This window comes from Anser cygnoides, chromosome 7, assembly GCF_040182565.1.
Source record: "Anser cygnoides isolate HZ-2024a breed goose chromosome 7, Taihu_goose_T2T_genome, whole genome shotgun sequence".
Taxonomy (NCBI): Eukaryota; Metazoa; Chordata; class Aves; order Anseriformes; family Anatidae; genus Anser; species Anser cygnoides.
The window spans coordinates 26,342,846-26,358,380 of NC_089879.1; the positions used below are offsets into that span (position 1 = coordinate 26,342,846).

General features: G+C 35.1%; 1 protein-coding gene across 27 annotated transcripts in view; it reads left to right on the plus strand.

The window, feature by feature from the left end:
• Nucleotides 1-15,535, plus strand: part of CTNNA3 (catenin alpha 3) — a 488,378-nt gene that overhangs the window by 290,001 nt on the left and 182,842 nt on the right. For 20 of the 27 annotated variants that reach the window (XR_010833027.1, XR_010833026.1, XR_010833024.1 and 17 more), the window contains one exon: nucleotides 328-480. The exons of 6 other annotated variants lie outside the window; for them this stretch is intronic. Coding sequence is in view for 17 of the 21 variants with exons in the window: in XM_013173300.3 (XP_013028754.1) it covers nucleotides 328-480 (153 nt within the window). In the remaining 4 variants the exon portion in view is untranslated. Of the gene's footprint in view, nucleotides 1-327; nucleotides 481-13,655; nucleotides 13,914-15,535 lie in introns of those variants that run through there. One more of the 27 variants, XM_048069468.2, reaches the window with a different exon arrangement.

The following is a 15,535-nucleotide window of genomic DNA, read 5'->3' on the forward strand; positions in this document are numbered from 1 at the left end:
AGTGCTAATACATGTTTTAAGTATTCTGTGTATCTATACTCACACAGGCATATGCTCACACATATGAGCATGGATATTTAGGTACTGTTAGATAAAAATTGTCCCTAAAATTAGTGTTTTCTATGTAATTGGCAAATTGTAGCTGCAGTAAGTTTTAGGCACGTAATCCTGCCCCTAATGTAGGAATACAGCATGTACATGTTGATGTTATAGAATATTAATAGCCATAATTACAGTAGTCTTTAATAAATAGTCATTATATATATATAAATATATATAACAGACTTCAGTAAATAGCTGATACTAGTGTAATGCTATCTTTTGCAGCTTCGTAAAGCCATTATAGATCACATCTCAGACTCCTTCTTAGATACCACTGTTCCACTTCTAGTTCTCATTGAAGCTGCTAAAAATGGAAGAGAAAAGGAAATAAAAGAATATGCTGCTATATTTCGAGAACATACCAGCAGACTTGTGGAGGTACGTTTTATGGACTTGATTTTTTTTGGCTATATGGTGTAAGTGACTTGCCAGTGCAACGTTCCCTTTGCTTCCAGATACCGTAAAACCAACTAAGTGTGGTATTTCAGGTAAGAATACATTAATGGCCTAATGTAATAGCAAAAATGCTCAATTTTTTTATGTAATGGTATGCAGTGAGATACCGTAAAACCAACTAAGTGTGGTATTTCAGGTAAGAATACATTAATGGCCTAATGTAATAGCAAAAATGCTCAATTTTTTTATGTAATGGTATGCAGTGAGATAGTGGATTTTGTGGTATTGGCAATTCTATCCTATTTTATTGCATAAACATTATGTGGTGGGGAATTCTTCTTTGAGAAATTAGTGTAAGCCTTTCCACAAAGATGTTCAGTGGGAGTTTGATCAAATGTTTGATTTTAGGGAGTAATAGCTCCAAGTGGAAGCCTTCTAAGACATGGTAGACTAATCCTACTCTAGGTACACAGTGTATACATGGTCTGTGTATATATATTTATGTTATGATTTAATATGGTGCCTACAGTTAGGCACTTTTAAAAATTTTAAGTAACTGGCTTTCAGAGAGACTGCACACAGTCCCACCTCCTATCGTATAATTAGTTATTTCAACTCATAGCTTTACTAGTGATTACATTGGATACTGCTATTCAAAATGAACATAAAATTGAAGCTATCTTTTGGATATCTACTAGGACTGAAATATCTTATTTGAAAGTTGCTTGTATTGATTTAGAGTACTTGACAATATCTTTCAACAAGAGCTTGATGATTATATTCAGCAGCATTTTGATAAACTGGTCTGCTAAACCTGCAAGCAAATTAGTTAGATAGTAGTACTACTACATCTGTCAACTGCTGGCCTACCAATGGTAAAACAAAACAAAAACAGAAAAATATTAACAGGTAACCAAGTTGTCACAGAGGGACTTTGTATGTACAAACAGATTTATCTTATTTTAAGAAGAAATTCAATAATTTCCAACAACAGCAGCAAAGAAAAAGAATTATGGCAGCTCTTTTGTAGAAAGTGGAATACCAAAAAAATTGATATAAATAGAATAGCATTTAAATACATTATATTGGAAAATGGAAGCATATTTTGTTTTTTAGCATCTCAAAAGTTGGTACGCACAAAATATGTATTTTTAAAAATGACCATAATAGAGCACTGATCTGTTGCTTTAATTTGCCAAGTAATACAATATGTAGATAAAATGAAATCTCTTTACAGATCTCAGGTTATGAAATACAAAGTTGGAAAGCTAGTCATGTATGCCATTGCAGAGTTGGGCTTCATATTCTTTGTAATTGAGAATAACTTAAGTCACATATTGAATACAAGTGTATGCCTGACTGTGGAATACTAATGGACATGATAATTAAAGGTAAAATACTTGAAAAGCTAAACAACTGAGTAAAATTAGTTGCCAAGAATAACACATGACAGTAACAATAGTAGAAAAGACTGGTAGGTGAGGTAGATGAGACATCAGACAATGGTAATGTAACTATGAAGGCAGTTTTGCCATCTACATGTAGTTGTCACATCCCTCCTTGGATTCTTCTGATGTGGGCACAAGATCACATATATATATATATCGTATATGTAGCAGAGGCCAACAACTGAAGCATGACAACCCATGTTATTCAATAAAAAAGCCACCTTTTTATTAGAAAAATAATTATATATTTGTCAGCTGCAAATAGACATTATGGAACATATGACATCTTGAAGCTTCTTGCAAGGGCTGAGATCTGAAAACCAGCTGCTTTACAAAGCTCAGATGCTTTACAAAGCTTTACAGCTTTCTCCCGGTTTCCACCAGACTTGTTCCTGAGGTTGAAAAGAAAAAAAGGATGATAATCTTATGTATCAGCTATGAATTGCTGGTTACTCAGGCACAGTGATTTTTAGTAAAGCTCTGTGGTTTGTCCAAGAACAGGATGAGGAGGAGTGGCAGGATCTACATGCCTGGATCTCACTATTGCATGCACAGCACAATTAACAATCCAGCTCTTTCCTGGAAATGTTAGGGAGTGCACTTTTCAGTTGCGTGACTGTAGGGAAATAGATCTGTCAATTTCTGCTTGGTTTTAGCATTGCTCTTCTAAAAGTTATTTATGGAATAAGAAAGCTTTATAACTATTTCCTTTTTATCCATATAAAGTTAACCTTTTGCAATTGAAGATATTTGCTGTAAAATAAGACTTAGGTACCCTCTGCTAAAATTTAATTCTGTCCAAACAGAAATTTAAAAAAATGTAGCTTTTTTTTTTTTTTTCTTGATCCAGTCTAGAGTTCAGCTTCTCTAAGTCTCTTCATTAAAATAGTGTTTCAGGTTTATCCCATTCCATCTGAACATGCTCCATACACATACAACATTGCTTAGCTAGGGTCATGCTGTTAGTGTTGCACCAATGATTAATTTGATGATATCAATGCAAAAATGGAGACAGGACAACATACTGCAATACAGGATTGATAGTGCATTTTCAAAATAATTACTCATCATTTCAATCAAGATAGTTTTATTATTTTAGTGTGCCCTATGTAAAAGTTGATACAGATTTTCATTCCATGAAATCCTGTGTCCGTTCTAAATGTTGCTGCTGTTGCTGGATTGGTAAAATTATCAGTGTTTCATTTTATTTCAGTGATAACTTTGCTTGCAGAAATTAGCAAAATAAATTTTTGAATCCAGTACAACAAGACCTGTGTATTTGTGTATTCAGATATCCAGTCACACAAAAATTGATATTAATATTGCAGCCACCATGCCCAATGGTGATAGATAATGCAATGCATTTGATGTTACAGCATTTGGATATAAGTCCATTTTTAAGTAAAACAAGCCACTGATTATTTTTTTTTTTCCAATTTAAGTCTTAATTACTCAGTTCAGATTAAAATAAGTAATAATCCTCTCCCTGTACCAGTAACTACTGGTATCACTTCACTCATTTGGTTTGGTTTGGTTTGTCTTCTAAATAGAAAAAGTCAGATAGGTTTTCTGAGATTGATTGATTGTGTTGGTCTTTTTTCAATATAAAGCCTTATTTATCCCATTTACACTTAGCCCAAGATAATGATTTCTCAGAGAAGATTTATCTTACTAATAGTAAGTACCTGTCTCTCTTTTGACTAAATGACTAGTTTAGACTGGGTGTCTAATTTCTAGATAGCTGAAGTGAGGTGAGATGAATTGTACCTTGAGAGGGGAGTGTTTGTGTCTTTTAAACCATATGTTACAATTTCTTGTGTTCCATATAGCAGTTTTTAACTGAGTATCTTTCACCTTTCTGTGCATTTTTTGCATCTATGTCCCAAAGATCAGGGATGTTTGAATAGTAGGTTATGAGACTGTTCTGTGTATAAGTAAAGTAGACCAAGTTGGACATTAAAGGTTCATATTCTCACAGTTTTCTCCAGCAGTGAGTTTGATATGGGAAACTAGAAGTACTTTATGAAATATGAAGAGATTTTCTGTGGTTTCTATTTTAATCAGAAAATGAAAATTTCTCCAGTATAAACAAAAAGTCTAGAGAAAGAGCATATTTTTTTTCCTCTCTGAATATGAAATCTTAATTAAGCTAAGTTGCCTGTTTCTGTAAGTGCTGATAGTCTGATTTAAGAAACAAACAGTATCTAGGCCAGTGACCATTAGCCAGTGACCATAGGCCAGTGACCATTGTAAATCAGCTTGAGGATTCATGTTTCTTACAAACATTTCTCTTCTGACTTAGCATGTGGAAGCTTACAGTCTTCCTTTAAAAAATTAATTTAAAACATAACAGTGTGATACAGTTCAAAAGTATGTATGTAAGTTTAATGAAGCGTGAGATATCAGTGAAATGAGAAGACTGAACACCACACCAGGTCTGGGGCAATGATGTTTCCAAAGTAGTAGCAGCTACAGGTGCTACTTCTTTTCCATGATTTCTTATGTTATCTTTCTCCTGAGATTATTAACTGCTCTTTGGTCTTAGACTAGAGGTTTTAGCTTCTGTTAAGAAAGTGCAGGGACACTTGGGATGTTAGCTAAACTTACCAGAAATATTAGCTGGTGCTTTTTGGACAGTGCTAATATTTAAAAAGCTCAGACAGTGGCAAGGTATTTGAGATTCCTCGGTTAACATCTTCGTACCATTATAGCTATGCTGTACTTGCACAAGGCCGAATCTCCTGGTTGGAAATGTGAATACTGTATTCAAATGTGTGGAGAAAATGAAATAGTCCTAGTTACATGGTTTAAAAAACAAAAAGGAAAAAGAAACACTTTTTGGCTATTACATTGAATGCTTTCCATATATGAAATAGAGGCAGCAGCTGAAGTATTTTCATGAGTATCAAAGGTCACTTCAAATATTCTTCATATGGAGGTTATTCTATGCTACTGTACCTTATTTTGCTCATATACTGCATCAAATATTTGTATGTCTGAATATTGATTATGTGATATTGAGAAACTAGTATGTGTTGTAGAAAGAAAAAAGCAACCATATTTGGGTTAATATTCTGTCTATACTCAGTCTTATTAAGCCTTGGCTAAAAAATAATAATTACAAAAGATATGTTTTGGTTAGAAAATTATTTTTATTAATAGTAATTCCTTAATATAATGCATTAATGTTGATACAAACATTTCAAAAAATAAAAACTAACTGCTTTGAGATTTCACACATCTAGGTTCTGATTTGAAATGCCTTTTCATTCAAAATGTTACAATGAAATTGCAAATCTAATTGAAATACTTGATTATATGGAAACATTTTCGAACATTCTTATAGGAAATTCCAAAGTTGGCTCTGTACTGAATCTGAACAAAAACACTGCTTAAAATCATGCAAATTACCACAAAATTGTATTAAAAAGCTTAAGGGAACTTGGTTGTACTTTCTTTATCATCCCTGGCAAGACATGCCTATTTTTAGCGAATATTGTATTCTGCCTTGTGTTTCACTTCTACCAGAGGTGAAAACAACTTCTGGTATCGAGAGAACAATTATGTGATCATGAACAAATGATAGGTAAAAGGAAAGACTGAAATTTCCTGTCTGCTCAAGGAAGAAAGTAGATCTTTTGTAACCAGAAATTTTTTGTTTGGGAAAGCAGACAGACTGTTCCTCCTGAGCAGATATATCAAAGAGATGTATCGCTTTCTGAGAGGCGAAGTGATAGGCTGGGTGAACTTGAGATTAAAAAAGGAATTTGATGGGAGCAGTGAGGAATCCTCTGATTATCTTTTCTTTTGGCACAAATGCAAATCTCCTACTGCAGTGTTTAAAGGTCAGCTGTACCAAGCAGAGGCTGAGAGATGTAATAGGAGAAGTGGAGGCAATGATGAAGTGAACTCTATGTTCTTCATCTCTACTCGGTACACAAATGTATCATTCTTTGTAGCTTGATCTAATAATACTGACTTCAGATCTACTATTCTGATACATAAACTTGAGGGTTTAACCTGTTGTGTAATTCTTGCTTTTTTTTTTTTTTTTTTGCTATTTTTTGGTCTTGACTGTGTTCTGGTTCACATTTCTTGTGTATGCCAAGAAATACTGGTTTCTGTGAATTAACGATTTCTAAGGTGAAACCTGTTACTGACAATGGACAACAACAGACAGCACATATATTCAAATGCATACATTAATATATTGATATACAAGAGCAGGTGCATGCAGGACATACAGTTTGTTGTTAAACAAGTGTGTTGGTTGGTATAAAGATTTCCAGTGCAGGAAATGCAGCACATCTATTGAATATTAATTCTCCTTAAGAAATCAATATGTTAAAACGATGCTTTAAATCCTAAAGACCTAAAGGAGAAATATCTTGAGTTCTAAAAATATTTGTAGAGAAATAAGTTGTTTTTTTTTTTGTTTTGTTTTTTTCCTTTTTAGCTAAACAAGTTACAGGATGCGTAGTAACAAACTGTGCAAATACTGACAATCATAAAGCTAGTTCACGAAAAAAATTAAGATCTTGAATAAAACAACTTGCTGGCTCTTGTTACTTTAGCTACTTCTAAAACTAGCTTTTAAAAATTTGAGACTGATGTCTTTAATGTGTTGGCAGAACTTTGCTTATTATTTTGGTCTAGGCTTAGCTTGCTTAGTGTAGGGCCCTAGGCCCCTTACCTGGTGATGCTGACACTGTCTCTGGATAGCAGAATACAACAATGAAGAGGATAAAAATTACAGTTAAACTACTTTGCCACTTAAACATGATCAAACTGCTATATATAGAGTGACTGCAGTCTTGGATTGGCACCTTTATTATTTTAAATTTAACTATAAATAATCTTTTAGTTGTTTGTAGAACCTTTCCTACTAACCTAGTAGCTGAACACAGAAATATGTTTGAACTAATGTGAGCCAAACTCATGTAAGTGCTCATCCTTCACAAAAAAAAAAAAGTTCTTAAAAGATAATGTTGATTTCATTTGCGTTCAGTAGCATATTGGAGACTGCAGGAAGTATCCTGGTCCCTCATCTTGGAAATAAAAATGAGGTAGACAAACTGAAGAAGGAGACAGAGAGGAAATGGAATGGATCTGTCATACGAATCAATGTCGGAGCCTGGAATAAAACAAAGATAAATGAATTTAGTTATCTGAAAATCAGAATTAAATTCAGTCAAGAATGTCCATGTAAGGGTTTATCTGAAGTACTTCCTTCTGTTCAGAGACTCGTTAATTGGAGTGATTTCTGTAGAGAAATTGAGTTATATATATTCCTGCTTATCTATATATGCATCAAGAAACTTACTACTTTTCATTCAATGCTATTGGAATCCCATTTCCAGTAAACAATATAGAAGAACTTAAATATGGTACAAATGAAATGTTTTCAGTATTTAACTTATTAATAAAAATATTTGCAAAACTCAGGGTTAAAATAACGTTATTTGGTAATCAAAATGAATCTATATTGATAGTAAATTAATAAGCGCATGACAAAAAACTTTTTTTCTCTTAATGAGGCAAAATACAGTGCCAGTACCTCTTGAAATAAAGCTTCATACATCTGCCTCTAGTGCAAAACTCCTCTACTGACAGTTAGTTTCAACATGGAATCTGCAACTTAATCACGATAATTTGCTTTTCATATTCTGTACAAACATTAAATACCTCTCTTCAAATACAACTGGAAAATTATCACTTAGTTGCCACTCTGTCTGACTTCATATGTAATTTTTAGCATCTTCGTATGTCAAATTCTAAATATTCAGAAAATTGGGTCCTGAGAGCAACTCACTGTAGTTCTGAAAGAAATTGGCAACAAAACAAAAATAACAAACAACCCGCAAACTAAAAAAAAATAATAATTAATTCTTGTGCTTTCTAAGACCAGTCTACAAGAAACAGCCTTCAAGAAACTAGTATTATAACCTCTGAACATCTAGTAGGTAAGGACTACGTTCCCTTAGTTAGTTTTCTTCTACTCAGAACTAACAATCATGGGAAGAAAACCACAATGGGAATTCTGAAGACCACTACGAACAAAAAAGATTTGCCACCCAAAGTAACACTTAAATAATTTCCTGGTGGATAGCAGCTTGAAGTGAAATGAAATGTATCAGTCCACAATCACTGAATTTTTCTTTACATGTTAAGGTGCTTCCTACACAAAGTACTGACAGCTTCAAGATTCTTATTTGTTCCCATCCCCTTCAAAGATGGTAGGGAATTGAGGTATTCTCAGCACTGCAGAATCACCCTTTTCTGTGGGTTTTCATCTCAAATTGGTCAGCACTAAATAAAAATAACATCTTAATGTTTAATTACTTGTTCTTTAGAGTTGATTTTACTTAGCTGTTGAAAAACCCATTTTTGTCAGTTGCAAAACTCTACAACTGCATCTGTAGAGGTCAAACTGACAGATTATTGGAACATCTTTGTTAACTTCCAGGATATCAAAAGAGAGCAGAATCTTTTATTACTCTCCTTGAGAGCATAACCAGAAGACAAGAAACATGGATCCTGTTGTGCACAGGTGTTTAGTTTTCAGACAGTTCAATGCGAAGGAATTTCATCCCAAGACATAAGATACAAGTCTGGGTGTTGTTTTTTTGCTAGCACTCTTCTTGTTACTGTTCTTCTTTTACCCATAATGTACTTCCAGTTGTTTCATCATATAGTTACATCTGTCTCAAAGTAGCAAATAAAGATCCTCAGTTGAAGAGTATGTCATCATCCCTGGTTTTCAATTTCTGTTTAACTTCTATCATTTGTGTGCATAACCACACACAGCACCTGTCAGGAGGATGCAGGATCCTATTGTACAGTGTAATCTGCAGACACAGAACTAAAGTGTGGGTTTTTTTGCTTTAAAAATCTATAAGTGTGAAATATGCAATACCATATACAGATCATTATTGCATGGAAAAAAAGGAAAGAATATTTGTTAGTACTGTGGAAGTAAAATCTACCCGTCAGCAGACTAGAAGGACTTTTTTGTAAATAAGACAAGCACTTCTAAGCAGGATCAATATTTATGAATGGCAAATGGATTTTCATTACATTACCACACTAATTTCTAGGATCAGTCTAGCCTTGACAAATTAACTTTCTGCTCATATCTTACACGTTTCTGATGGTTTTCAGACTCTTACTTAGCTAGTTAACACAATGCTTTGCTTTTGATATGAAAACCGCCTTTGGTTTGCTAATTTACACATATCCTCAGTTGTATGGTTCTGAATAACCATTCAGTAGTCTTCTGTTTTTGTCCCACTTTCTCACTTCTAGGAGACCAATGTGCAGAATGCTTGTTCAGGCAGGATATAGTTAATGGCACATCCTTGAGATCAGGGTAGCTGAGGTTCTTTTCTTGTAGGATCTTCATTGCTGCAGTTCTATTAAATCCAAAGATCTTAGCTCATCCATTGTAGCAATCCAACTGTTGACTTTGTTTGCTAATTTTAGTAAATCTGTGATTAAATAGTAAACAATACCAGTCTAAATACAAACTAAACCCCCAAAAAAACAAAACACAAAGCAAAACCTTCCCCACTTTACTTATTTTTTTTTTTCTTTTCTGTAAGGTGTTTAGAAATGAAACTTTTAATGTCTGAAACACAAACTTAATTCCAATAATATCATCAGTTAGGCCTAAAGCTCTACTTTCCCATATTTATTGAAATTTATTTCTGTGCTGAAGGCTCTGAGAGTCCTTTAGCAAACCTGCCTGGTTGACAAGTTTATGTGGCAGCTGTCAGTAAAGAGCATGGTCAGCCTCACTGGTGTACCTACAAATGTGGTGTTGTTGGGTGTTGTTCTTTTTGTTTGTTTGCAGATAGCATGCAAAAGGGTAGCATAAGGATAGTGGTGTTATTTGTGGGGGTGTGGGAACTAGTTTTGAAGAAAAAGGTAGCGGAAGGAAAAAATCACAGATGCTTTAAATGCAAAAATGCTTAGAATTCTGACAAAATGAACCTGACAACAGTAACTGGGAGATGGCAGGGCAGGCAGGTGGAAGGAGGCTTTCAGAGACACGTAACTTGTTCTTGATGCATTGGAGTTGGTAGAAGAATGCTCAATCGAGGGCTAGTGTGGTCATAATGGTGGAGAAAATTATTTCCATAAAATTAGCTTAAAGTCAAGCATGTACTTCTAACCATATACGTAAATGTTAAGCTTTTGAACCTCTCTATTTTGGTCCTCACAGAGTTTTAACACCTTGCAGCAAGTCCTGAATTCATAATATTAAAATTTTAGCACCTTTATGTAATTAATTAAATAAGGCCCAACTTCCCTGTTACTGATTGAGCTTCAGGTGATAAACGGTGACATTTTCATTAATCCTCTTTATCACAGCCTTTATTGCGTAAGTGTGAAGAAAGAGAACGAAAGATAAACAACCAGAAGATTGAACAGAGTTCTATGTCTAAGGGGCATATTTCATCAGTTAGAAATGTCAGCCACCTAGTACCATGAGGCAGTGTGTACTGTAAGTTATGCAAGCTCCAAAAGGAAATTGTCTTTGTTCAACATGGCCTTCTCCCCCTCATACACCTGATTAATATTTTTGCTGATATTGTAAAGACAGCTGACACAGAAGTGCAGTGGCAGTTACTTGTTTCTTGAATTACTGCAGAAACTGGATGTAGAAGTTTATCAAATTGATGGAAATTGTGATAATTGTGATTCCATGTGATATACCCAAATTTTCTTTTTTGACAGAAGTGAACTGTTTAGCCAGCCTCCCATAACAGAATAATTCTGAAGTTCCAAAAAAAGGCAAACATCACCCAAGTCTTAACATCAGTTTACCAAGGCTCATGTTTCTTAAATACCAAATATCTGCATTTTTGTGTGTATGCTGTTGTTAAAATGATACAATTCTTTTCCTTGTCATATTGATAGTAATTTCCTCCCTCCCTTCTTCTCCCCCTCTTCCCCCTTGGAACACGGCTGCTGTGATTCCTGGTGGAGAAGAAGGTATATGCTTCCCTGTGGAATGTTCTTTGTTCTACGTGACCTTCTTTATGCTAGCTGTCAGAAGTGCATATATTAGAAGTCGTTCCTTCAATCAAATGAGTATATAAGCAGATACGCATGTATGTAGAGAGGTACAGAGAGGTTTGCACTAAATTAATCTCTTTTGCAAGCCAGTTTTCCAGCCTTAAAACATGAAGTTATGTTTTAAGATGTTATGTTGCAGGCTGTAAGAACTCGAGTACTTTTCTAGAGGATCAGACAACATGCTTGTTTGCTTAATTCTCTAGTAATAACCTTTTGGGGTACCTTAACCAATGCCAAACAGCTTCCAAACTAGTATTTTTTCCCCTCTGCCAGAGTTGACTTTTTCGAAGACTCTACCTGATAACATGAATTATTGAATACATTGAAATAACAGAGAAATGTTGTGAAACAAAGTGTGCACAATACTTGGGCTATCAAATATTTTGTCTTTGAGGCAGGAAAACAAAGTAAGACAAATTCTTTCATATTGAAGACATAACAGCATACATCAAATTTGAGCATAGTAGGTGAACTCTTTAAAAAAGTAGAAAACAAAATCATGAGGAAACCTGCTGTAGGAAGTCAGGGACTAGAATTTCTCATCATAAGAAAGGCAAGTTATTGTTCAACAGGGAAGTTGGATGCTTTTGGTTTTGATAGTTTGGCTGAGACAAAAGCCACCTACTGTTAGCTATTTCCCTTTGAAATAATTCTTCCAATGGGAAAAAAAATAAAAAAAAATTAATGCAACATCCAATAATTTGAACACAGTTATTTCACATTGGTCATATTTTAATATCATTGCATTAAACTGCTTTTTAGTAAGTGTTTGCCTTGTATTCAAAATACTGAGCACATGTGGAGAGAGAAGTGCAGATCTCCTCCCTCTGGTATCTGATGACAGGGTGTATGGGAACAGCAGAAAACTACACCATGGGAGGCATATACTGGAAATTAGGGAAAATTTCTTTACCGTTAGGGTGGTCAAACACTAGAACAGGCTTCCTAGTGAGGTGGTTGATGCCCCATGCCTGTCAGTGTCCAAGAGACACTTGGATAATGCTTTAACTTCTGGTTAGTTCTGAAGTGGTCAGGGAGTTGGACTAGATGATCTTTGAAGGTCCCTTCTAGCTGAACTATTGTATTTTTTTTCACACCAAATTTCTAAAACTTAATTCTCTTGAAAAATACAGGGAATTGTTGCCAGACCCCAGGAGCCTTCTTGTTGGACTCAGGACAGAATTACAGTGCCTAGACATGTTTCTTCTTAATGAAGTGCCCTTAGCCAAAACGATGTCAGCTGTCTTTTACTCAGCCAGTCTGGTAAAGGAACAGATGGGCAGGAGTAGCAATATCCCAAGTATTTTTATGATGGGAAGTTCATAGCACCATTTTGAGTTTTAGCTTAATTAACGTGTATCCCATCACCCTTTATTTTAGGAATCATTTATAAGTTAGAATTCTAGACTTCCTTGCCCAGAATTTGTTTTCTTTTGAAACTTATTAGTAAACTCTGCATCTGTTGTTGTTGGATGGGCATCTACCCAATGGTAGGATTGTTTTTCATGTGTTCGTCATTTTACCACGATTAACAGTGAATTCATTTGCCTTTGTTCAAGGCCAGCATTCAGTGAAGAAAATACAAACTCGATAGGGGCTTTGACAGTGAATTTAGTAGGATTATAGTCCTTAAGTTGTATTTACGTGTTTGATGGTCAGTACACACATAAGCACATTCCTGGATGCCATAGAGTTCATCTGCAGTTTTGAAATCTGAATGATTTTGTACGTAAATTCTGGTTGCAAGGCTTACAGATGGTTTTAGTGTTTTCCTTTATGATCAATTGTACCTTTCCTAGAACAGAGGTTGCATTACACAAATGAGTGAAGGAATTCTTATAAATGATTTATAAACCTTTAAACTCAACTAACATAATTTGAGTGATGCAGAAATATTTTATGTTAGTACAACATATATTCCATATAAAGTGTAGTAGCTAGGAGACTACCTCCAGCTCCATTGCAGTTTGAATTTGCTGTCTTTAGACGGCTTTTATAGTACCTGCAGAACACAGCTCATGATACCACTCACAAAGAAGAGAAGGAACACTAATACACCCAAGAAAAAATATTTAAATATTCATTGAAGGGATTAAGGAAAGGTAAAAATGAGCAAGAAGATTAATTATGTTTTTAAAAAACCTGTAGCATATAGTGAAAGTAAAAGAATGTACTGTAATTTTTTTGTGTGCTGTGACAGAGATGAGATTTTTACCACTGGAGCAGTGTAACATTTGTTTTGCTTTAAGGACAGCTTAGTTACATAACATACGTATATGCTTTTATTTCATTGTGAGTGAATTATGGATTGCTTTACAAATAAGTATAATTAACTTGAGTAGTTCATAAAATGCTTCCAATTCATGTTTGTATCTTTAAATTTCAATTTAAAATTTTTTTAAAATTCAATTTAGTATGGACAGTTTTTTGAATAGATCCACAATATACCCAGACTACTGCCTATGCTGTAGATCTGATAATAGTTCAGTGGGAAATAAGAGATTAAAGAAAGAAAAAAAATTGCCAGTAAGAAAGCAAAGCATTACACGGTAGCTTTGCAGAAAAATTGCTTTGAAACGAAAAGGCTTTAAGGCTTTTTTAAGCTCTGTGCACGTGCTCTCCTGTCCTAGGGGTAGGTGCCACAAAGGCCACACGGGTCCCTGCTGTGCTGTATTGCTGCCCGACGGGGGAACGGGGTTGCCTGGGCCCAGTACCGCCGAGAAGTAGGCACAAGGGGTGCTGATGAGGGCGCTGTGCCGCTCCCTGCCGGCCCCTCAGTGTCTTGGCGAGGCCGCCATTTTGCGGCAATTCCTCGCCTCGGGGCAGCATGGCGCACATCACCTTCTGGCACGTTCCGCGGCCGCAGCGGGTTTGTGGCGTGGTTGGGTGAGTTCTGCTCAACAAAATATATGGTAGCACATTTCTTAATCGAGATTTTAAACTAGATTATAAGCAGGCTCTTCCTTTTTCTGGAAGTTGAGTTTCTTTGTATTTGGCCTAGACTTTTCTGAGTAGTGAGCTGAGTGGTCCTGAGGAGAAAACTGCCCAAGCAGTGCATGGCACAGAGTATAGGGCAATTCAGATGTACAAAAACTAGAATATCTGGTTAATTATTTTTTATCAACTTATTTATGTCAAGAGGTGTTACTTAGCCTTTTGCAAACACTACGCTTAATGGCCTTGTATTTTGAGACCTAGTTTTCTAAAGTAAAAAAAAAAAATCTGAAATATTAAACTAAAATAAAAATCCATGAGGCAATTATATAAGAAAGTACAATATACTTCGGTTTTTTTTTATTGTTTACTAAATGATCTGTCTAAATTTTTTTAAATGATTTTATATGAGTAGTAATGAGCTCTTGGGAGCATATGTGAATGGATGGTCACCAATTAAGGATATGTAGTCAAGGTTATAGCACTGTTTTTGTCAATATTTGCGCTTAGGTTGTTGTTACTGTTAAATCTTAAACTGCTCACTGATGGAATGGTAAGGCAGGCTTTCTCCTCTGGATTTTTTTTTTTAAATGCCTGCTCAGTGGAAACAGGACAAGAATAAAGGTCCTAATAATAATAATAAAAATATTAAGGTGTGAGTCTTGTGAGTCTGTAAAATGATTGTATTCTTAGATTATAGTAGATAGAATTAATGCACCTGCATTCTGTGATTATTTCTTGCCTTGAATGAGGCAATATGAAAGCCTCTGTCTTGCTTTCTGGTAAGCATTAAGGTGCTCTTTTGTGCAAGAGTTTCTCTGAGTTATTCTCCTTTATTTCAATTCCAGGAAAAAATGAGTTGTCAACATTGTAACTGTTGGAAAGTTTAAGGAAAAAGTGAGTCATCCAATTAATTCCAAGTGTAAAACCAAAAGGTTACCTGATAGTAAGATTTTTTTTCCTGTGTTCAAATATGCTGTGAGGGTGCCACACCATTTAGCAATTGGTTGACATTACTGTCCCGAAAGTGGCAAGCAGATGACAGAGGTGTATGACTTAGGGAGTTTGTGTTGTACCTGGCTGGCAGTGCTTCAATGGCTGAACTTTACTGGCCTTTTAGAAATCCATTCACTCTCAGAGCAAACCTTAGACTGGCCTGGTCTGTAGATGAGAGTGCTGCTGACCAGATATACTAAGAATGCTGGGCTGCAGCACTTGCAGTACAGAGGGAGAAGATGAACAATCTCTAAGATTTTTGGATTTCTTTTAACCTAATGGTCAAGCATCAACAACAAGAAAATAAAGACTTCAAAACACTGTGCTTACTGAAAGAGCCTTGTTGTGTAAACGAAGAGATAATATGTTCATTACTTCCAAGGATAGGTGAGATTCCATCAAAGTAAGTGTGCCTTTGTTGTGTGTGTTGGTTTTTTTTGTTGTTGTTGTAGTTGTTTTTTGGAAGCACAGGTGTTTATGCAATAGACATACAGTGACCTTTTATCAAGAGGACCTTCTTGTAAAAAAACCAAAACAACAACAACAACAAAAACACCACAAAAAAAAAAACAGCAAAC